General features: G+C 39.7%; 1 protein-coding gene across 2 annotated transcripts in view; it reads left to right on the forward strand.

Annotated features, from left to right (window-relative positions):
• TMEM167A (transmembrane protein 167A) overlaps positions 1 to 24,431 on the forward strand; it is a 49,335-nt gene extending 24,904 nt beyond the window's left edge. Inside the window, exons 3-4 of one of the 2 annotated variants that reach the window (XM_021381406.1) lie at positions 9,713 to 9,788; positions 23,818 to 24,431. In XM_021381406.1, the coding sequence (XP_021237081.1) occupies positions 9,713 to 9,788; positions 23,818 to 24,069 (328 nt within the window). In that variant the 3' untranslated portion in view covers positions 24,070 to 24,431. The remainder of the gene's footprint in view (positions 1 to 9,712; positions 9,789 to 23,817) is intronic. The other variant, XM_021381405.1, reaches the window with a different exon arrangement.

Genomic DNA, 25,131 nt, shown 5'->3' on the forward strand with positions numbered 1-25,131 from the left:
TGACACAGCTGTATTGCTCTTGCTTCACTTAAGGTATACAAAGCTAGAATTTACTAAAACAGTACCGATTTGCAATCTGTGAACAAAATGTGGCAATCTATTTGCTGCATGCATCCAAAATTACTGTTTAATTGTGCAAGAAATGATGAATTTATACAATAATAGCTGGAATATGATGTGGTGTTCTTTGAGTGGACAGATAATTTTTTATCCTTGCATGTACTTCCTGTGGATTAATGGCATGTGAACTTCCATCCATATCTGCTCTCTAAATGACCTCAAATTCAAAGCAGGGATTTAGAAAGTATAAATTGTACAGTAGCAATTGCCATGATGGGAAATGAGTAAAGCATGAGTAAGAGATGGGATCACTGTAAGGATCTGATGTTCTGGAGAGACTGATAAGTAAATGGGCAGGCGTAGGTAGTGGAGGAGGAACGAAAAAGTGAAGTCCAAGGGAGGACTCGAACGTCTCATGTGCCTGGGACAAGGTCATTGTTCTACAAATGCCCTTTCTGCCTTGTTAACCACAGCCAGTGAGCAGTGGAAACACACAGTCACCCGGAGGTGAAGTCACAGTGCAGTAGAGGAAACAATTACTCTGTTAGTGCTCTGAGGCTTTTATTCTTTCAATTTGTTCACCTATGGAAACAATTCAAGTTGCCTGTAAAGACAATATATCATTCACAGACAAAACAGCCTGTGGTTGTTCTCTACAGCATGGGTGGCCAACCTTTTGGCTTGCCTGGGCTCCCCTGAGTGAAGAGGAATGGTCTTGGTGCGCCCCAAAAGTAATACCTCCTATTTATTTCCATGGAAACCACAAGAGATGCAATGAGCACAATAACACTGTCTGATAGAGCAAATTCTCTGCTCCAAAACGCTAATTTTCAACTTAGTCACAACCATTAGCTGTGCATTTTTGTCTGTGATTAACAAGAACTGTCATGCCATGCTCATAAGGATCTGCAGCAGAGAAGGTGACTGACTGTCACCACTGTTGAAATGCACCAACCACTGCCTCACTGTTCTGTCATCCACTGGTTCGTTTCCATCAACATTTCAACATTCAGAAACAGTTGACGGATGTCAGTGGATGCCATTTTTTCTACATGGATGAATTCTGTGACACACCTTTGCTTCATCCACACTTCCATATCAGATGCCATTCTGTCAGACAGCCCCTCTGCTGCCATCTGTCATATGGCAACAACATGTAATTGAATATTGGTGAGAAAGTTCAACCTCTACTGCCAAACCACCAACATCTACTTCTGATATCATTGGCCAACACCACAGAATAGGAGACGTTACTTTTGGAGTAACATACTTAATAAGTAACAAAACATTACATTTTTAAAATATTTTTTTAATTAAAATGTAAACAAGGAGAACAACAAAACCATAAAGCTAGTGAGATAGTTGACCTTGTTTTCGTGAAATGAATGCATCATTGGTTCAATGGCAGTGGTTGCAATTTGCAGTGAGGTCTCAAGGTGTTCATCAGATTTTTGATGACATTTTACTCTTTCTGTACTTCATCCTTGAAAACAGTTGTTCATAAATGTACATACTGCCAAAAGTGGTGACATGAATAAGATGTGATTGTGAAGCGAGGAGTATTTCACTCTGGTAACAGAGGCCTTAGAGAGGTCCACTAAAGAAACATGATCAGATTTTTGAGTTGAATATCTGATTCCAGTCTGTACATTGCATTTGACAATTTGCAGGTCATGTATTTATATCAACTGAAAATGGAGTCACAAACATAAATTGATGATTTTCTGGCAATCTTGAAACCTATTATCAAACTCCTTTATCTCAGTAGAAAGCATCACTGCATATTCTTTGCTGTTCACAGGACTGTGTTCAGCCAATGTATCAAAATGCATATGGTTGTGTGCCATCACTGAATTAGCACTGCACTGCACTCTGTGCCCTGGTTTCAGCCCATCCAGTGCCAATACATCCTCTCAGCAGTTTAATTAATCTTTGCAAAAAACAGCAGAAACTGAGAAAGTGTGATTTAAACCTGCTTCTCATGCTCCAACTTTAAATTACGTCATCATAACATTCCTAGCTAAATGTTTTTCAGCCTGTTTTTTTTCTGTATTTTGTCATATTATTTGAACATAATTATTTGCCATTCCAGTCAGAGTCAGTGAGTGTTTTCAACATGCGATACAATGTCTGTAGAGGTTCCTCATCCATTTGATGACACTTGATTAGCTGAGAAGTAGTATTCCTTCATCTTCTGTAATGCAGTGTAATCAACATGGTGGATACTGAAGATATACTTAAGTATTGTAAAAACGGTTGGAAAATGTACCTCATTTTTTGATTGCTTGTCTACTATTCTTATATTTTTTAAATAACACTTTTGTTCATGATACTCCCAAGTTTATGTACAAAGCAAAATGTGTGGAGCAATATTATCATTCTGCAAGACCAGCTGGCAGCTGGGAAAAAAAAAATCAACAAAAACTAACACAAAAACTCTCAGGGAGAAACTTTTTCAGATCTAAAATGACAGATCTTACACGAAGAAATAATCTGTCGTTATCTTTCAGTTCACCTCTACTGTTTCCAGCCCAAGGGGCTTGTGTGCCCAAAGGTTTACCTGTTTCTTTCCAGTTGATCGAAATCTAGCAAAATATGACTGCAGAAAACTTTTGTCTAAATTTCATAACCTGTTATTTGGCTCATTGATCACAGGTAGGTCTTAGTAACCTCTCGCTTTGGAGTGTGCCATTCTGTTTGAGTATTTGACAGTCAGAAGCTGTGCTCCTCTCATGAAACTGAGATCGCACTGAATCTTCACTCAGGCTCCAAAAAGTTGAGAAATAAAACAACATTGACGCTACAGCTCAACCATTGCTTCCTACTTTACAAGAATCACTTCAGGAAGATTTTTGTGTTTCATCAACCCAAATTAGAAGCACTAATTGGGTACACCACTAACTCACATAATTTGCACACCAACATCTTAATGATCTGACTATAAATATTTCCAGTGATGTAGCTATTTTTGCTATCTTGTATGTCAGTACAAAAGATATAATTTATTAATGGGTTCTTCTATCCAAGGTAAAACTCTGAGAGTTTCATCACATCATTTCCATTACTGGAAAGGGGTCCACCATGAAAAAAGGTTTTTCTCTCCAAATCAGCAGTGTGGGAGGCAGCCAGGACGTTTCTCCAGTACAGCTGTAAGCCTGTCCTGTGACAGTCATCTCATTAGATTGCCCTATTTGTGTAGACTCGATTATTTGTAGGCCCATTCACCAGTTTGTGTTGGGCTAATTCAAACTTCATGGTATGCCTCAATCTCCTTCCACACGATGTATAAACCAGACATGCTGCACCAGACTCCTTGACATCTTCTATGTCCTCTGTATTTGAATCATACATAAACTGCTCAGGATAGCCTATCATCTGCTAGATGATACCATCACACCATATGAGAGCATTTACTTTTGATAATTTCAGTTTCCGTGATTAAAATGTACTGTATTTTTCCCTATAAAAAGACATGGAAATTCTAAAAGCGTAGAATTATATATGATTTCATTTATTCCACGAAAAACCACCCTTGTTTTATAACACAAAAGATTTGTTTTAAAGCTAAGTCAGGTCAAAATATGAAAGTACCCCTTTTAGTTTTAAATCTTCACAGCTGGTCATTCCCACATGCAAAAACTTAAATAACCTTTCAGGGCTGTAGTAGGCTTAAAGAAAAGTCCAAAAGAATGATAGATGTATTTGGACATAAATGTCACACCCAGTGGAATTAAAAGGAAATAAATAGTAATTTAACAGCGTTGGCAAGCTGCTTTTTTGACTATGCAGCACCACCAGCATATTTTACATGTGTATCATGGTCATGAATAAGCCAAACCAGACACACACATTCACAAGCTAGTTTTGATTTTCTATTAAGCTACATGGTTTTTTTTTCCTTCCCCCGCCCTCTTCAAATAATAAAGGAGGCCAAGGGACACACTGATCTTTGTCTCTTTGGAACAAACGTTGACTCCAAATTCTCATGATTGATTCTCGCAGACTGGTAAAACTTCAGAAGAGAAGAAAAAAATCCATAATAATGAATTATATTTGATGTTTGAATTGTTTGTTATTTACTAGAGACATAAAATCCTAATACCAAAGATGGCATTTAAATTTATCACCATCACTAGCAATGTGCCCAGGGCTATGGGGCTTCAGCTGATTTTCCCATTTAAGGAAATGTGAGCATGCAGTATTAAGTGTATTCCTTCGCAACAGTGAGTGTATCACTTCCTTGCACAGAACATGAATCTACCTGCCAAGGAACAAGTTTTAGCATCGATTCTGCAGTTTAATGGTGCTCTCTCTAAAGAGTCTGGGGGCTTGGAAAATATTTTGGTCTCTTGATGCATGATGACTTCTGGAAGTAAGAGGAATGGACTTACCTAGACTTGTGCAAAACACAATTCTTCTCCACAGCATTCTTGTCTCCAGAATGGAGAGACATGCATCTGACAGATGGAACACTCGGTGGATAAGGAATTGTCTGTATGGTCTTACTCAGACAGCTATGGTAAATAGGCTCAATGTCCAAGTGGCAACCGATGATGAGCAGTGTTCCTCTGAGGTCAGTACTGGAATTGATGCTATTTAACATCTATGTCAGTGACATGGACAGTGAGACCTTCAGCAAATTTGACAGTGATATCCAACTGTGCGGTGTGGTCGACACACTGGAGGGAAGGGATGCCATGCAGAGACCTGGACAGACTTGAGAGGTGCGTTTCTGCATACGTCTTGAAGTTCAACAAGCCCAAGTGCAAGGTTCTGCACCTGGATCATGGCAATCCCAAACATGAATGTCGGCTGGATGATGAGTGGGTTGGGAGCAGGCTTGCAGAGGTACAGGTGCACAAACACTGAATATAAACCAGCAGTGTTCGCTTGCAGCCAGGAGGCAAACTGTATCCTGAGCTGCATCAACAGTGAGGTGGCCAGCAAGGAGAGGGAGGTGGTTGTCTCTCTTTACTCTGCCCTTGGGAGGACCCATCTGGAGTACTGCATCCAGGTCTGGGGCCAGGAAGGGTCTTGTGCTGGGGCATAAGAGAGAGGTGGAGCTGTTGGTGTGGATCCAGAGAAAGGCTGCAAAGATGATCAGAGGGCTGGAGCACCTCTCCTATGAAGGGTTGAAGGTCCTCAACCCTATGAAGGGTTGAGGAAATTTGGCTTGTTCAGACTGGAGAAGAGAAGGCTCCAGGAAAACATCTTTGAAGCCTTCCAGTACCTGAAGCGGGTCAGCAAGAGAGACAGAAGAGATCCTCCATCAGGGAGTGTCATGATAGGACAAGGGGTAACATATTTAAACTAAATGAAGATAGATTTACATTAGACATCAGGAAGTTCTTTACTCCAAGACTGGTGAGACCCTGGCACAGCTGCCCAGATAAGCTGCAGATGCCCCATCCCTGGAGGTGCTCAAGGCCAGGTTTGATGGGGTCTTGGGTGGCCTGGACAGAAGGAAAGAAAGGAAAAAAAAAAAGGAAACAAAAAGATGAGAAAAGATTTATGACAGCATTGCAAGTGAGTTGCATGCTCTGGGGAAATCTAATCAGAGAAAAATGATTAATGCAAATGTGATCTGATCAGACCAGCTCTGCCAAGGAGGAGTACCTACCCTCTAAGATTAAAAAGACAAAGTCCAGTAAAAAAGGGAGGAAGAACTAACTGATTAAAGTTCCTTCCCACCTATCCTGTATTTTTCACCCTCAATTTTATCTGGTTGATTTTGAGACCACCACACTACTTCGGCTTTTTCCTAACATAACACAATGCAACAATGAAGAGCAAGGCATTTATTGCTTTTCCCTGCTTTTCCCTTTTGCGGTGGTGAGGTGATGATCTTGCCGGCTTGCAATCTTGATAAAATGATTCAATATGTGGTCACAAGAATCATAACAGTATAGATTATTCCCTAAACTCATTTGGACTACTCACCTCACATTTGGAAAATATGTTTTAAAGGAAAAACAGGTCAGAAACCACAAAAATGCTCCCTGTGACAAGTTTATTATATTTATTTAGTATGCCTTGGTGAGGGACTCTGAATTGTGCATATACAAACGGACCTCATCACTCCTTGTCATAATAAAGTACAATATAATACACAGACAAGTGTTCTAGTGCTGTGACCTGAGGGCGGGAATGGAAGCTTGGTCCTCTTCAATTCCATTACCAAATAATTCACTGTTCTTGGGGAGTCATTTATCAACTCCTCGCTGAGCCAGCAGATTATACCCTAACAAGCCCAACACCACCACCTGCCCTTTATCATCTCAGAGTTCAGATTCCAGATGGAGAAGTACGAAAACAAAGAGCCTTTTAAAGATTTTTTTTTTTTTTTGCACCACCATAAGCAATATGTGATTGTAGAGAGCATGCGTCTACAGCAGTCCATGTCCTGCAAACACTGACCTAGCTATTTGCTTAAGCTCCAGACCTCCCTAATGTTAGCATTTTCCCCTGCAACTCTTCGCCAGGCAGATAGTCTGTGCTCAATTAGAAACTGACAAACTTGTTTCAAAACCATCTCATTGATTCAAGATGAACAGTGTGAAACACAGGTAGCATTCACAGAACAGAGGGGGACAGGGATGGAAAAAAAAAATAAATTGACAGCAAATATCAACACAAAGAGCAGATCTAAGAGCAAGCAGGAAAAAGCAAACAGCATGGACTAGATCACCACTTTGTGATACTTTGGTCATCCAATACATTTCATCATCTGCCTGGGAACTACCCAGCTTCTTGGTGAGCAGTTCAAGTTATATTGTCTCTGGCTCTGATAGAGCAGCCACAAGAGAGGGTGTGAGATGCTTAGCATAGAGGCAAATGAGGAACCTTTGTCTTCTCTTGTCTAGGTAAACAGAAACAGAAACACAGTAAACTCCATATTACTGAGAGAGATTTTGTATGACTAGCATGCCCTAGTTTTGACTAGCCAGTTTGTGTGACCTCGGAGAGAATACTTCAGAATACTTTCATCATTTTGTAAGTTAGGCACAACCACTGATAATAGCTTTACCTGAAGTCAACTAACACTTTTTTTAAAAAATAAAAGTGGCTTTAGTGAGCATGTGAGGAAAAGATACTGAACAGTCTAACATCACCCAGCACAGAAAGAGGAAATTTGATTTTGCATTTTTCTTGCAGCCAGCTTCTCTTAGCCCACAACTCATTAATTATATGCCTTCCAGTTTACTTATTAAACGCAGCAGCATCTCATTCCTATTTAATGCAAATTCACTCCTAGAACTGTTTCACCATCAATGCTGAAAGTGTGCAGGACCTCATAGAAAATACCTGTGTCAACGCCACCTGTCTGAGCCAAGTAGCAGTGCAACGCTTGTCTGCTAGCACTGGAGAAACCACCCAAGGCCCAGGATTTGGCCAAGGTTAAGTGGGCTTTGATCAGATAGTATTAAACTGGCAAAGACACACAAAAGCAAGCTCTAGAGCTTAGCAGCAGCAGTGTTTGGACTTTCCTCTTATCCCTCTAAATCCAGCTCTAGAAGCTGCATTACAGCATTTGATCCTCAGGAGTAACTGAATGCTTTCTATTGACATTTGTTCTAATATCATATTGAAATGGAGTCAGCTTCTTTTTTAACTTGTAATTCCAAGAATTCTGAAAATAGAATAATTGAATCTAAAAATACTCCTTGTTTTAGATACCAGTTCTGCTGACTGGAAATTGACACAGATACAATTAAGGACCTTTTGAAGTAAACTGATGGAGTTTTCAACTGATATCTATACTTTTAACTGATTCCACCTCCTAGGTAGGAATATTGCGGCATCTTCACAGGAAGCTTCTAAGTCTTTCAAAAAAAAAACCACCAAAAACCAAAACCAGAACTCATCGAGCTATGTGTGATCTTAAGTCAGTTTGGAAGGTTGCCTGTGGTTACATCCTGAGTTCTCTTCTGGTACTCTCTTCATGCTGGCTTAAACACAAGACCCTGTCAACCCTTTTGTCTCAAGTGTCTTATCAGTTTCTCTACACTTGATCCATCTTCTTTCCATCGTTATGGTGGCACGGAGCCAGAATGGTGCTGAAAAGGAAGCAAAGTGCTCCATGTCCCCGTGTTGCAAATTCTAGGTTACCCACTTGCACCTTGCAACTCAGAACAGGAAAGGAATACATTATACAGCCCCTATAACAGGAGAGATAAGATCAATGATAGACCCTTAGTCAGAACTGAGTAACGTGTAGAGCATTTTCTAAGTAATATTTATGTGTGTAGAGAGGGAGAGGTATATTTGCTCAGGGTACTAACTAATTTAAGCAGTACTCTAGACCTTAGTCATTTAAAAATAATAAAATAGGATAACTTTAAGAAGATGTTTTATAACATTATCATGGACTATATGTTTATAATTATCACGCTCTTCTGCTATGCTTCTGCTGCAAGGCTTGGCCATTTTCTTGTTCCAAACCATTATTCTATATCAAGCACCCACCTGAAACAAACTTACTTGCGCTGTCTAAATCAGTTTTACTTCCAAATATAATCTATTCTAACAGTCTGTTTTTTTCCTTCTCTTGGAATAAAAATGTAAGTTATCAGGTCTGCAACTAAAAATAAGACCCTTATTGACTTTTTTTCTCTGAAAATGCATTACTGATCCCTATTTCAAAATAAAATATGTGAGAATATTTGTTTTGGAGGAAGTTTAATATTTTCTCATTCAATATAGACATAAAGGATGGTGCTTCTCGTCCAACATTCATGTCCACAAAATTTACAGTTCACAAATGTGTCAGATATTACCAGATGATAGGGAATGACAATAAAAAATATGTCCAACTGAACATGGTCCTTTTCTCAAAAGTGCTAATTAATCTTAGCTGTTCTTGTAATTTACAACAGTACTAATGGAAACAGTTTAGCAACATGCTCTAGCAATCATACATATGTGGACAAAGCAGAGGGAAACACATCCTACGCAGGGGGAAAAGTATGCATCTACTAAAGGCATGATAAAGCATTATATTCAAAACACACACAAGCAGAATTAAAACGCTCTGCTCCCTGGTTTCCCTCTGTGTTTGCATGATAAGAGTTTCTGGATATACACTATTAAGTAGATAAATTAGATTCAATTGTACTACGAATTAATCTGACATCTGTTAATTCTTAAAATATATTGTCATATCTAGGGTTACTTCTTCAAATGATACAAAATTATTCCAGCATCATTCATGTCAAAGGCACAAATACAGTCTCCTGCATCCATTCATGCCCATCTCAACTATTTTGTGATAGCAGTGCTTTATTTTGTGATAAAAATGCTCTATTACATTTATATTTGGAAGTCTCCCCTTTCTTCCAGTTTCATTTTCACATGTAACATTTCTTTTTCCTCAGATGTTAGATTATCATCGGTATATTCCTACAGAGTAACTCAAATAATTCTATTTCTGCTAACTCTGATAGATGTTGTATCTTGCCTGAAATTGGCACACTTGCTAGGTTATTTGCCCAGTATTTTCCTCCTTTTCTAAGGGAAAACTGGCAGCAATAGAGGCCTACAAGATAGATATTCCATACTGTTGCTTTGCTAGCAGTAACACTGAAGAAATTATTTTGTTTTCTTGGGACTTAGTTTTCTTTGACCATTGTTTCTTGCTCTTTTTTTTTTCTAGTTGGTGGGCTCCATTCCATAAACAGCCTGCAAGGGAGAGTCAAGGAAAACTCTGCAGCCTCAAGGGAAATCAAATGGTATAATTACAGATGACACAAACAGTAAATGAAAGTCTTTCCTTCCTCAGGCCCTTTACATTTTGAAAAGCTTGGGTGACTGAAATGTTAGAATTAATTAAATACAACACCAGTGAATTCTGCAGAAGTGAAGTAGATCTCTCTTTTTTTTCTTCTTAACTGTTAGAAAACTAAAGGGACTAGAAATGGAAGAATGATTCTCTTTCCTGTTATAACTGGTTGAAAATGGGTACATTTTTCTAGGCAAGTTAGAAAATGGAGATGAAAGGGAATATTTCCACCAAAAGAGAGATTTGATTATGATTAAATAGAGGTTAGGGAATGAACCAAACCAGAAAAAGTTGCTGCTAACTTATATAAATGTTATGGCTAATTGTCAGAATTTAATCAGGTAAGACAGTAATGCATGGCTGTTTTTCTCTAGTCAGGGTCTGTAGTAATTAGCAGATGAGAGAAGATCACACCATAATGCTTAAGTGGCTGAAACAAGCTCTTTCACTGTGAGTGAGCCTATAGAACTGTAGAATCGTAGGATACTTAGACCTTCAAAGGCCATCTAGTCCAACTCCCCTGCAATGAACAGGGACATCTGCAGCTACATGAGGTTGCCGAGTGCCTGATCCAGCCTCACCTTGAAAGTCTCCAGGGACAGGACATCAACCACATCTCTGGGCAAGCTGTTCCAGTGCCTTATGAACCATGACCTATCGTTGCACAGGAGAGAAGAAATACCCACTGATGTATAGTAGAGGTGAGCAAGTAAGGCAGAAGAACTTGAGAGGAAAGACCATTGTTCCAGAGAAAAATCTAATTTTTGCTGCTCTCTGCTTTTAAACGTCATTTTGAGAAAGTGCATGAGACTCTTTGATTCACTAGCCGCAGGCTCTTTGCAAATAGCAAGTTGCCTACCACACTGTGCACAACTGGGACAAAAAGGCAGATCTGCTCTTCATTCAGAAGTCAGCTGGCCTTTGTTTACCAAATGCCCTTTTGTTACTAAAAGCTTTCATCACTTACACTGGAATAATGAAGGACATGCAAATTGTAGTGTAACCTTACCAGTATATTCTCATGAAGAGCTCAAATATCAAGCCCCCAGCTGTCTCTCAGAGAAATGCATACAGAGAGGGATATGAATTATCATTTTAGAGATGTTGTAGAGATGCCTAAGTTTTAACATTTTTAAATTAAAACATCTGTTAACAATGTGGCAAAAGAACCAGATCTGCAGGCTGGTTTGTAATTACATGTGACCATGATAAGTCTATTTGAACAATGCCCAGTCTGATGGTTAGGTTTTAATTTCATCAGGAGCAGATGGTAGCTGTGCCAAATCACTGTTGCAAAATAAAATGAATAAATCGTGTCAAGGAATCTTTTATGTTGTATCACATTTACTTTAATGCAAATGTGTTGGGAGATCTGGATATTAAACAATTTCAGGAATAAGAGCAAATACAGATTTCCAAAGTGCACAGGCCTTAAACCCTTATGGCTTAATTGCTCAAAACCCTATGCAAAGCACTCTTTGAATTAAACATCATTGTAGAATCTGAACCAGATAAAGCAGAAGTCTTCTTCAAAATACCACAACCTTCGGTTGGGTAGGGTTCGGTTCCATGTATTGTAACAAGTGTGTGAAGAGAGCTACTAGCATGACCATCACATTTTCATGTGCAACCATACTTTCAAAAAGCCCAACCTGTGGACTCACTGTGATTCAAATGACAAAAGAAATCTAGTAGATACAACTGTGGCTGCTTAGGCTTGACTCCAGACTTTTGGACACAACACAGCACTCTCAAAGCTTCCCCTAGGTACTAGTAATGCCTCGCGGAACTGAAAAGTGTTCAGGTGTTTTTTCCTGGTGAATACTGATCAGCTGCAAAACACTTACTATGGCTGTACAGATCCAGCACCGTACTTCTACAAGAGCTATTGACTGCATGTGTTCCTTTATAAGCAGTAGACTTTCAGTTTTTTACTCCTTATGAAGGGTATTTGGGGATCATTTTAAAACCTGAGCTTCCTCATTATTTCTCATCCGTTCTGCTTTATTCTTCTTCCCACAAAATATGTTTAAAGGTTACTATCACTTTTGCATATTCACTTGATTCAAGATATTAGAAAATCCTAATTGGTTAAGGCTGTACAGTCGGTAGAATATAAAGTGTAATAGACATTGAGGAGGTCTTCAGCAGTGGAGATCATCACAAAGAAATTAAAAATAAGAGGACCAACTAATCATCATCCAGAGACAACTACTGCATCTTTATGAGCCTGGGCATCCAATCTGTGCTAGGCTGGTGGGAATGGGTAGGACTGGTGCCAGGCCAGGGCCTTCTAAGAGCAACAGCTAGAAGATATGCTCAAAGCCACCGCGTCCAGGGCAAGATTTGCATGTTTAGGCAGCTGAAGCCACAGAAGGTGTCTGCTGTCAGGGCAGGTTCTGATGAAACACCACTTATGATCGGAGCTGACTGGGCTAATGGAAAAGGTTACATTTCTGAAGTGGATTTCGTTTCAAAGTAGAACAACACAGCAGAGTGGGGGGTGGGGGGGAAAGAAAACTATTTAATAACAGAACAATCTGAAATATTTTGAGCAGATGGAGAGCCAAAGAAGGCCAGGGACCTGGCAGTCATGGATGGAGAGTGATTACAAGCAGGAAAAGTGAATTTTAGTGGAAAAGTCACTTACATCTCTGTAAGTTAACAGTCAGAAAAAATAAACCCTATGCAGTTAAACCTCAGTTTCACTTTGATCAGGGCAAAGTGCCTTGATGACAAGCATGTAATGAAAAATGAGTTCCAACTCATAAGCAGGACAGCACAGCACCATGTACTTGGTATAGGTAAGCAATGCAGTCTAAAAGGAAAATATAAGGAACTCCGAGAAGCCTGTTACATATTTGAAACTCATTTTTCTTAAATGTTAATGCCTGAAGTCTGGAGACTGCAGGAAAACTGAGGTCAGGCTTTTCACCCCAGCTGAAATCTGTAGACCTACTTTTCAGAAGGAAAACAACAGGAATGAAAATGCTAGCTAAAATGCCAGGTTTTCATGAACAGCAAATCCATATCGGAGTACACACAAAGCTGCACTGATTTATACTGCTGACTCTCACTCATAAATACTGCTGACATGAAAGACTCTTCATTTAAGAATGCCTAACAACTCCCCCTTTCTCTCTGCAACACAAAACTGGCAGGAAATTCCAGCTACCCAAGAAGTCAAAGTCCTGAAAGAAAGCTACCATTCAGAAGAAGCTGTGTGAGAAAACCAAGGTGAATTTTAGAAACTAAGCAATATCTGCACCCTAAAACCTTTCTGATATATCTTGGTGAGATTTTGGCCTAGGTTGATTCTATAGTACCGTATCTCTAGTTTTTTATTCTGAGTGACACAGTAGGATAAGGATTACACTGCATTTGAAGAAAATTCCAGTATATTTCACATTTTTTTCTTTCTTTAAAGCCTGACTTGCACAAGATAAGGTGACTTATGAACAGCCACACAGCAAAGACTGGAAAGAAAGACTCTGTGTAACCACCCTGCAGGTAATTCAGAACCCTGCAGTTCTTTTTACAGACAACTCAACTACCACTATTTCACTGGCCAGTTTTTATAGTAGTAGCCTTTATATATCAACACTTTTCCTACGTATTTCCTTGCATATTCTAACTGATGTGCAGATAAAAAAATTCTTCTGGAGAATGAATCCTTCAGGATGGATCCATCATTGAACTGTTGGTTGGGAGAAGACTGAGGAGATGTTTCCAAGGCCCATATAAGTTAAAGTAGAAAGCTGTGTGCTGCCACTATTGTGATTTATGATCTGAGATAGCAAAATCCTAAAGTTTTCAGTTTTTATTTTAGACACAATCTTTCCCAAGAGAATCTAAGTTCATAACAGTGATAATTCCAGATGAAGAAATTATCAGCCTCACAAAATGACACCAAAAATGCATTCATGGTGTGGCTGAACCTTTAGTCTTACACTCCCGTTCACTTTTGTTCTTAATCGTCAGGATAATTGCATATACTCACTCTTGTTTATTCATCATTTTTACTTTTTCAGTCCCTCCAGCTGTAAAATAACAAAAGGTGGTTTGTATGTTTACTTTTTCCCATGTACCTTCACAAATTACAACCTATATCTAGTGTGTTGTTGTCTCTGTCTTTCCATCTTATTAGAGTACTCCCTGAGCTGCTTCAAAAATAAGGGGGTAAAAATATATGGAGTAATGAATCAGATGTAAACAAAGACAGAATTTCTTGGCTTTCTCATCAATGACACAGCTTTCTCAGCCATGCCTTGAGCAATTAGTATATGGTTATTATAAGGTATTATTGGAAAAAACTAGCATTAAACTCCTCCTCATTTTTTTTTTCAAGCAACAGATAACATTATTTGATATCTTGATAGAGAAGAGTGTCTCAGAAATGTGCAATATGCTGCCCATCTTGTCAAATGATGACACAATACTATTGTGAGAGAAGGTTGAAGATAAATGTTCATAAGTCAGATCATATGCACTCACACAATCGTACACAGAATGGCTGAGGTTGGAAGGGACCTCTGGATTTCGTCTGGTCCAAACCCCTGCTCAAGTAAAGTCACCTACAGCACATGTAGGATGTTGTGGTACATAGTATCAAAAGCAACATCCACAGCTCTCCCCTCATCTACCCAGCCAGATAAGATATTGCAGGAAGCTATCAGATTGGTTAAGCATGATCTCTACTTAATGAATCCATGCTGATTAATCCTGATCACCTTCTTTTCCTCCACATGCTTAGAGATGACATCCACAGAGAGCTGTTCCATTCCATCAGCTTTCCAGGGATGGAAGTGGGGCTCACTGGCAGTGTTACCTGGGTCCTTGCTCATCCATGCAGGTCCCCTTGCCCACTTTACATTCGGTTAAAAATTGTTTTTGGAGGATGATTTACTCCATTAATTCAGGCATCTATAAACTTATGCCAGCACAGCTAATTGCATGAGTTTCTTTCACTGCAAAACCTGAATCAAATTTAAATTTCTAGAATTACTAAATCAAAGTCTATCATCATTCACTTTACTAGTATTAACAAATTCAAACAGAGTTTTATGTGTAAGTCAAATACAGCATACATATCACAATAGAAAGCCAAGATGAAAGGTGAAGCTACTTTTCCAGTTTTCAGAAAAAAAGTCCTACAGAAGAGTTAGCTAAATTTTATCTGGACTTTTGAAAACTCTTTCACAGGATCTGTCATGAGAGGCTAATAAGAGGAACTATGTAGACACAAGGCATAGCAGTGACACAGCCCAGGACCTGCCTGCAAGATGGAGAAACAAGAGCATCTGCAGCCACAAGTGATAAGAACAGTTTCTGGGAAACTTGTGTGAGAAGAGTCAGGAGGAAGATAAAGAGATTTACGTTAGTTATGTCTAGTGATGCCTGCAAATGATTTCAGAATGCCCTCATGCATGTGCAATAAAAGGCATGCTGGGAGGTTTATCTGAACTACCTGTTAACCCTGCCGATAAGTTTCAAGACAGAGGTCAGAGGTCAATTCTCTCCAGATCTTCCTTGCTCCACATAGGAAATACATCCACAGCACTAGTCCTTCTCTTACTCCTGAACTCTTAAAAGGTATCAAACCCTAAATATAAGTGAACGTCAGCATTCACATCAGACACAAAAGAAGGTTACCTTTTGACAGTCATCTCCATGGTACATTTGGGCCATCCCAAGCAGTTCTAACTTGATTCTCACCCAGCAATGTATTTAAATGTTCCTTTTGTCAGTCTAGATAAGTTGCTTAGTTGGGCCGGATACTTTTCCTGTTCTTGGCACAATCTCTCTTCTTAGTGAGCATTATACTGTTCAGCAAAAGAAATCCAGCTGGTTGAACAAAGACTTTACGTAAATTAAATTAGAAACTTGCACTATGCCAGTTTTTCATCTAAACAACATGTGCATTTAAGTCCGAATAACAAAAGAGCCTATGAGTTCAAGATTTCATTTTTAGGCACTTCTGACAAAAGACACCACAAAATCGTAACAGATCTACATCTATTTCATCTTGAAGTCGCCTAAGGCAGCATAAATCTAAAACTAGGGAGTCTTTTAGAAATATGTTGATCTTTTATATGTTCACCTCTGAAAGAAATAGGGTTAAAACCAGCATCATTTCTCCAGTCTGAGCTGTACTTCATGCCACATTTCAGAAGTCAAATCGCCTTGCGCCTAGGAAATTTCTTTCACTAAAGTAAATCCTACAAGTCGTCCTTGGTATTCAAACACTTTATCGGTATAAAAGAACCAGAACAAATACAACCATTTTACCCATTTTAACCAGATGAAATTTTGCCTATGTAAGTTCTGCCACTTGAGCCAAAGCATGCATGAAATATTTAATCTGGGAAGTTCTTATTATTTCATACAGTATATAAAAACCTAAGTGGTAATTTGTAAAAACTGGTCCCTGAGAAGAGACTTTATTTCATATTTTCTGCCTGTTCTAGATAAAATGTAACAAATGCTTCTTGACTTTTATTCTGTTTGTTTTAGTTTTGGATATTCTTTGTCTTTTCTCTTTTTCTCTTTTTTTTTCTTCTTTAACATAACAATACTGAGCAATAAATATTGAGATTAAACAAACTACTTCTTAACTGTCTTGATTGTGTATCTGAAACACTGTGTTAGCCTGGAAAATTTTTTTAAATTAGATTTTAGAAAGTTAAAAATACACTCGTAAATGAATCAAAAGCTTAAATCCCACAGAAATTTAAAGGAAAGTAGTCCCAGTCATGTGTGTTGGTGCTGTAAGAATTCCTGCCTCCCATATTAAAATGAAATATTCTTTTTCTTGTTACGATAATACAGAAGAAAGACAAATAGATTAGCTAACAGGAATGCTCTTGCTGATTTCCAAGAAATCAACTCCATGCTGTCTCAGCAGACATACTGCTTTCCAGTACCACAGTTGAAAAAACCAGTTCTGCTCTGTGGCATCTACAGTGGAAGGTGCCCTTGTTTGAAGATGGGAGGGATTGATCAGGATAAACAAATTTAGGCTTCTCCTTTCTCATCCAGAGTTCATATTAACCCAGTTCTTATACCACTTTCCCTAAGTCTGAATAGAAATTCTGCGTATTTGAGCATTAATAATCTCACTTCAGCTGGTAGGAAGTACATATAATCTCTTGAGAAATAAAGAATAAAATCCTGGACTGAAAGAAGGATAGGCATTTTCATGGAAAGAATTGTGTTTTCACCCAAAATGTGTCATATCTATCAATATTTCAGTTTCCCAATTTTATTATCTAGAATTTTCTACGGCATTTCTTCCTTTCAGCTGCCCACATCTATTTCAAACAGCTCACTGTCTTTAGTAGTAGATAAGCCTGTGAGTTAATTATAAACAGTGAGATAATAAAAACGCAATTTTGTTCTGATTCATTGAGCATGCAAATGCTTTGTGGCATAAATATTATGAGTGATAAATGGAATGTGCTTTTCTGTGAATTCTCTGTTGGCATTTTTGGGGCTATGTAATACAAGAACAATTGGTATGGCAGTGTGATTGGAACAAAGTCAGTAAAAAAAGAGGAAAAATATGTTTCCATTATTGGGCTAGCTCTTCTACTCTAAGGATTAAAATTTTCATGTTTATGTGTGTGATTAGCTTGTGATTCGTGAACTTGGCTATATGACAATCCATTACTTGCCACCCATGTGGCATTATCTCTACTTATTGTTAGCCACACACTGACATTTTTTACAGGTTTCTAGACAAGTGTGACAGAGTTAGCCAATTTATTTCAAAAGAGAACATGATCCTTAATTTCTTACAGATCTAAATGGCCAACAAAATGGGAAACAATTCTTTCCAGATCCTCACGTCTCCCTTGGACTCATCCCTACCAACATACTTTCCAGTTCTGGGAACAACCAACACATTTGTTTGCATGACAAGAGTCCACCTTGGCAATATGCCTCTGTTTCCCAATATCATACCTCCCTTAGCACCATGATTCTGGTAAGAGGGGTTAGTGGGAAAGGCTTACTATGCAAGAGAGACTGTCAAGGAGCAGGAAGAACAGAGGAAAATTTGAGGCAAATCAACTAATCACAAGGCAGAGACAGAATATCTCATTGGAAAATTGCTAGATCCTTTATTCTAGGGAAAACTCTCTTGTTGAGAGTCTGAAGTGAATCTTCATCAATGTCAGATGAGATACTGGCATGAGTAAGCTCCTAGAACCTGAGGGTCTGCAAAAAACTTCCTTAAAATTAATTCCCCATCACTTAGTGATGTGTCACTGTGTAACTCTGTCAAAGTTTATTTCTTAAGGGAAAACACATCACTGTAACAGGGATTTCTTATTTATCTGCTTCTTAAAATTGTAACAGCAAAGAATGATCAATATTTCTTTCTTATAGGAAATGTTGATTGGCAACATTCATACTCATTAGAGCATTTGTTCTCACTAGAGACTGTCTTACTAAGTAGAATACAGAAAATCGGTATGTGTCATCTTTCCCATTCTCAGCTGTCAGTGTGCAAAGAGACACCGCTCTTGGAGGAGAGTCAACTGTAAATGTTAACGGTTACAGTGACATTCATAGCCATGTAATTTCTACAGGATATAGGAAAAAATATTTATTTTTACTCCAGGCTTATGACAAAAAAATTGATTCTTTCCTCAGTTTACCCACAATAAGATACAGTCTTCAGGAAAAGGCAGATATTTGCTAAGAAAAAGAAAGGATTTATGGATTTTTTGGGGAGAAATTAAAACAAGGAGTTCCCTGTTGCTGGCAATAGTGTAATGTGCAATAATCTGGTCACTGTAAAGCCATATCTGGTCCTAATTCCCAAACAACACCAGATGTTTTCAAGGCATGTTCCCTTGCAAGTCCACTTTGCCCGAGAATAATAATGCTTGGATTTCAGCTTCCATGTTTCGGCACCTCATCATGGTTGTTACAGAATGTTGAGAGGGATTTGAGAGCTGTAATGCTGCCAAAGGCAGCTACAGTGGCCAAGGGGGGATTTGCAGGAGGGTTAAAGTCAGGGCTGCAAACTCAGCCCCCCAGCAGACCTGGGGCAGCTGTTGGAGCCACTGTGCCTGACCCAGGGTCAGGGGGTCTCTCTCCCAGAACATCCCATAAAGGCTTAGAAAGATCTGGCACCCCTCCAGGCAGTGGTCTGCAACATCTAGCTGCTCTCACAAGGATCAAGTTGTGGCTTTCAGCCAAGCCCCACCATGCTCAAGGTGCTGGCTCCCACTCCAGCCATGGCTCTTCTCCTCCCCTCCATCCCCTTGCAGAGATCACAGAATCACAGAATGGTTTAGGTTGGAAGGGACCTTAAAGACCATTCTGTTCCAAACCTTCTGCAGTGGGTATGGACACCTTCTACGGGACCAGGTTATCCAGAGCCCTGGCCTCTTCCTGGACGCAGAGTCACTGACCACAACTTTCTGAACATGGTGGGGCTGGCCATATGAGATTCAGAGCATCTAGGATGAGTGATGGTGACCTCATCTCCAATGGATGAGGGTGGCCTATGTCCCCCATCTGAGTGTTCACCACCTGCATACAGTGCTGTTTCATGTGATCCCAGAGGCATGTAGGTGAGATGAGGCTGCCCAGGGTCCCACCCAAGCTGGCCCTGAGTGCCTCCAGGAACGGGGCATATACAGCTTCTCTGGGCAGCTGTGCCGGGGCCTCACCACCCTCTGAGTGAAGATTGTCTTCCTTATATCTAATCTAAATCTCCATTATTTTAGTTTAAATCTATTCCCCTTTGTCCTATCACCATTAGGTGTGTATCACATTGGTGTGCCAGCTGCATCTTTGCCCATTCTGTGGTCATGATGGTGTCACCTCACCTCTTGTAGAAATAAACAAAGGCATAGAGGGTTTTCCTACTGCAGATACAGCCTTTTCAGTATGTTGCTCGCGTCAAGTCCCTCAAGGTATACAGTTAAACAGAAGTCTGCTGCTACTTTTACTTCACATGTACCTGTAGAGCACATCATGAATAGGACTGACCTTCTTGTGAGTATTTTCAGCTCATCCTCTGCAAGGATGATGAAGCGTGTGTTATTACATGAATTATAGCTTCCCCCACAACTGTGAAAACATGCTCTTCAGTCTGTGTAACATATTCATCTTCCCACACTACTTAAGCAAAAAAATAATTTTCAGAAATACTCCAGATAAAGTCTTCACTTCAGTAAATCAAAGCATAATAAATGATTCACTTCTCACCAGGAAGGAACCCAGCCGTTGACTTCATTTGGGCTATGAAGTCACCAGAAAAAATATAGAGCGGTACCGAAATACATATGGTTCCTTTCTTAGTGACAGAAACCATTTTTCACTATACCCCAAAGCCTGAATCACAGGGCTGTAAATTCAACACAGGAAGTTGCACAAATGAAAAAAGACACTTGGTGTTGGTACACACCATGAAAACATGCATCTTTTTGGTCAAACATGAACAAGAAAACCTGTCCATTTGAAAGATCTTTGTTGTCATATGATGCCTCAAATATGAAACTGCCCTGAGATTCAGCAGGTCTTCATGTCACCAGGCTGGCACAGGCTCATTCTGCCTTCTCCCCAAAATGAAATAAGCTTATTTGAAAAGTAGAAGTTATAACTGAACTATGGATATGCATAGCTACACCAAATACAGTCACAATCTTTTTCTGTAGCAACAGAATGGACATAGCTGGCTCCTGCCTTGCTGTAAGACATAATTATGATGTTATTGCTACTCAAAAGCTTGTAGGTAGAGAAGAAACTGAGTGCTGCCATAGAGTACACTAGCCTCACTCTTTTTTTTTTATTGTATTGCAGTAAAAAGTCTTAATGTCCCAGCTGAGTCATGCTGCATTATATTAAGCCCAATAAAAGCAGTGGGATTCATCCTGCCGAAAAGCTTACAAAAAAAAAACATTTTAAAGGACCAGAAAAATAACACTTTAAAGAGCTATTAATAAAAGCTAAATAACGTAAGCGTTTGTAAACCCCTTATGGTTGGCTCTAAATCTCTCTGCTAGGTGCTACTGTTGTTCCACCATTTCTACTTCAATCAGAACTTCAGACTGGCAAAGCAGAGAGGTGCTTATTTCCCTCCACAACAAATGGCAGCACCTGCAAAGTTCTCCCTTGGGTCACACACAGCCTGCTCTTATACGTGGCAGCAAATCTCTGCTTCTGCATTGAAACAATGCTTCATCCAGTGACCTGAGTCCTGAATGAGGGGCTGGTTGAACACCTAGTGAGGCCCATCACAGAAACACTCTACACATTATGTTGTGGATGCAAGCCTTCTGCTTGGCTGCCGGTGCTATGCTATTTCTGCTGGTCCTGCTTGGCTTCCTGCTGCTCCAACTGCAAGCTGCTGCACGCTGCTCCTCCAAGCAAGCACAACAAGGAGGGGAGAGACTTATCCTATGACCACTGCGAAGTATTAGGAAGAAAAGTCAAAAATTCCTCACATCTGGATCCCCACCACAGTGGTATTTGAGTGGTCCTGATTTAGATCATGAGAATTTTGACATCAGGTCCTGACCATGTTCACACAGATGCAGTAATGAGATAGTGACCATGTGAATTGAGATATGCAAATCTTTTTCAAAAGTAGAAATTCCCATCAAATACTCTGACATGTGAGATTTTAAATATAATTTTCTTTAATAAAATACAAAACATCAGCAGTGTTGCTGATAGCTGATAGGTGAATGTATTGGTGGAGAGATTGTTTTTCCCTTTAGGACTATTTGCTGGGGAAGAAAGAAGGATAAAGGCCATCAAACCAAAACAATGTCATCATCAGAAGAAACAAAAAGAAGTCAAGTGGGTCTATACGAGGTTGATGGGTGTTCCTCCACGAACCCCTGCCTCCAGGTCAGGTCTGGCCTGGCCTAAGCTGATGCTGGTAAGTGGGCCACATCCATACACAAGAACATGTGCCACTCCATGCGACCACCTCGGCACCCAGGCCATGGCTGACCACAGACTTGTTGAGCCACTTGGCTTTTGCTTCCTCCTCTTCTACTCCTCACCTCTCCTCCTTCCCTGTTGCCCTCTCCTGTCCATGAACTGCCTTGAACCACTCTGGTCTCATGCTGGAGGTCAAACCAGCATGCACAGCCCACAAGCCTCCTCACAGATATGGGATTGGCCTTATCTCACACAGTGTACACGTCCAACCACTCAGAACACCAATGTGAGCAGGTGAGCTGTCCCCAGCCCTCCTAACACCAGTTCTGACAGCTACGGTCATTCTCATGGTTTATTTTTTCCTAATCAACATGAAGCAGTGAAGAGCTCTGCTTGTCCCTGCAGACTGGCAGGGCAGCCCCTGTCAGCAGGGTGCCAGAGAAGCTGGTGGGCACCAGGAGCTAATCCTCCTGCTAACTGGTGATAGGGCTGCTATTATTATCCCTGCTTTGCTGTGGGACGAGGTGGATGGAAACTACTGGAGAAAGCGCATCTCAAACCCAGGTCAGGCAGAAAGGTCTCTTTTTCCCTACCTAAAGGCTCTTATGAAGGAGAGGACAATCCTTCCTCTCTGCAGTGGATAAAAACTCATTCAGTCTGATAGCTAGTGCTTACACACTGCAGAGCTGCAGGGATTTTGATGCAAGTGTTAAATTTATTGGAGAAGACCAAGAAGAGAATCCTCCAGGGATTCAGGTACAGAAACAGCTTCAAAGACAGCTCCAGGTCAGAGATAAGGTCATCAGGTCTCAGCAGACTTGTTTATTTTGCCTCAGCTCTTGATGATGATAACATTCACTATCAGCAGAAAGCAGTGTGGCCATAGAGGCCTCCTCCGGCCAAATGTACGAGTCACAAAGGAGAGCTGTGCAGCTAGGATGTGCCTTGGGACATTCATCCACTTCACAGGCTGTGCAGCAGCAGGTTTGCTCTATCTTTCTCCTACACATTTGTCTCCCAACTCAAACCATTCGAGCTAAAACTGCATCAGATGAAAGTTCCAATCTCAACTCAGAAGTGGCCAGAGCTGAGCAGGAGTATGAGAAAATATAACTGCAAGAAGGACATAAATGGTCAATACCCAATTATTTATGGAAGTCACATCACTCTGCCTCCTTCTACCTGCATCTTTGCACCTCTAAAATGGTCATGGGTCATGACCCACGGTATTCGCTTGTTTGTAGCTGTTTAGACTCTTGCTTTCCTGCAGCAGAATATTCAAGAGAGAGATTTTGTTCTACTTCAAAATGAAAACAAAATATCAACCCCCCTTTTTCTGTTGTTAATGCAAAATAAAATCTGTGTTTTATAGCCAGTCTTAAAAATGAGTAATTTAAGCTTTCAAACTAATTGCAAATATAATGTTAAGGCAATGTAGCACAGCTACATTTGAAAAAATAAGAAGATATTTAATCTATCATGAAAGACTTTGGTAAGAGCATTTCCTTTCTCCATCTGGATGGTTTGATGCAGTCCAGATGTTTACTGTATGATCAGTGTGTACCTCCTGTCTCTGACCAACCCAGGGACCAACCCAGACATCCTCGTGTTCCTTTCTTTTTACAGCTCAAGAGGATTTAAACCTGTTTTATTCTGGTCTGTCTACCCACAGTGTCATTAGAGATGGGCAAATCACAAATCGGAGTGAAAGGCTGCCTTAGGAGTGAAAGGCTGGCTCAGCTCAGTACTAAAAGTTTTGTTGCCCAGGCAAACTCATCCAAAACATTCATCTATTCATAGGTTTATAGCCTTCACCACCAGACTTTTAACTCCAATTTTTGCAAAAAGAAATTCAGAAAGACTTTCTCATGTATTTTTGTGCTTAGCCTGAATTTCACTGTGAATCAAAAAGTTAGAGGTGCCTGGGAGTGAAAAGAAATAATGAAATAAAATCTGAATCAAATATTTGCCACTTCAGGAAAGCTTATATTTTGGGTTGAGATTTGGGATGCATCGCAGTCCATCTCATGTACATAACTGTAACATGGATTTCCTTTGTGTTATGTCTGCAGCAACTTCATTTACCTTGGGAACTGGCTGCCTTCAGAAACGTCCATCCATTTTGTTTTCAAGACAACACCAACTGTCAGAGCTGTCACATGCAACCTGTGTTCTCTCAGAGCCCTCTCACGGGATCTCTTGTTCTGCTCATAGAAAGTACAGGTCACTCAGAAGCCTGTAGCTGCTTTTCATGTAGTGACATATGTAGCACAGATAAGAGAAGTGCAGCAGACATTCCTCTGTTATACCTGGACATTTCTTGAAGGGTACACCTGGGAAAATGCACAAAGAAGGTTGATCCTTTTTCAGGATGCTAGCTAAGGGCTAAATATATCTTCCACAGTAATCCAACTTTCACTGAAGAGTAAGGTACACCTTGTAATGTATTTTGAGGTAAGAGCATGCCTGCAAGCAGTTAACAACGTGTATCAAACATGCTGCAAAATGCCACCTCCAGTCTCTCCAGGTTGTTAGTATGTTCTCATCTCTTTTAAATACAAATGATTCCTTGAATGTATATAAATATCTGCATTATATTGAATCAATTGGATGACTGCATAAATCATATGTATTTGAAGATGGACAATGTTTATGTTAAAATACTCACTCTGTGTATTGAAAATAATGGAACAATAATAAAAATATATTTTTATACTTTAAGATAATTAAAAGTAAAATTTTCAAATTCTTTGAGCAATTCCCATAGCTAATCACTGTTTCCCCTTCAGACCGATGTTAGCTTGTCCTTTTAATCAAAACCAAAGAAATAAATAAATGCATCAAATAGATTTTGGCTAGGTAGGTTATGCATAAGAAAGGTGATATTTGATACCCACTTAGCAAACACAGAAGGATGCATAAAGACAAATCTACCAAACCATTAGTAATAATCATATTGTTTTCGCTAATGCTATCAGTTAACACATTAAGAACGTGCAGAAAACCATGCAAAAGCAGACAACCTCCAAGGTACTTTGTTATAATTAAGAAATCATTCATGTAGGATAGAAGGAAGAACAAAACAGTGAGTAAATTATTTGGTTGGCATTTCATACAGCCAGTAGAATGCCAGCATGACTGCATTATCACACATTTAAGCAAGATGAGAAAATAAGCCAGAGATGGATGTACAAAATTATGCCTCAACATACTCAACACTCTTTATAATGGCCCATGAAGGATAAACATATGCTGCTCTGACTGTGCTGTGGAACAGAAAGACCAACAGCTTCCTCTCTTCCCCAGTTATTTCTTGTACATAGGTCACTCCAAAAGTAATGCTTCTTGTTTGTTTCCATGGAAACTGCAACAGATACAAAGAGCAC

The sequence above is a fragment of the Numida meleagris genome, chromosome Z, assembly GCF_002078875.1.
Source record: "Numida meleagris isolate 19003 breed g44 Domestic line chromosome Z, NumMel1.0, whole genome shotgun sequence".
NCBI lineage: Eukaryota > Metazoa > Chordata > Aves > Galliformes > Numididae > Numida > Numida meleagris.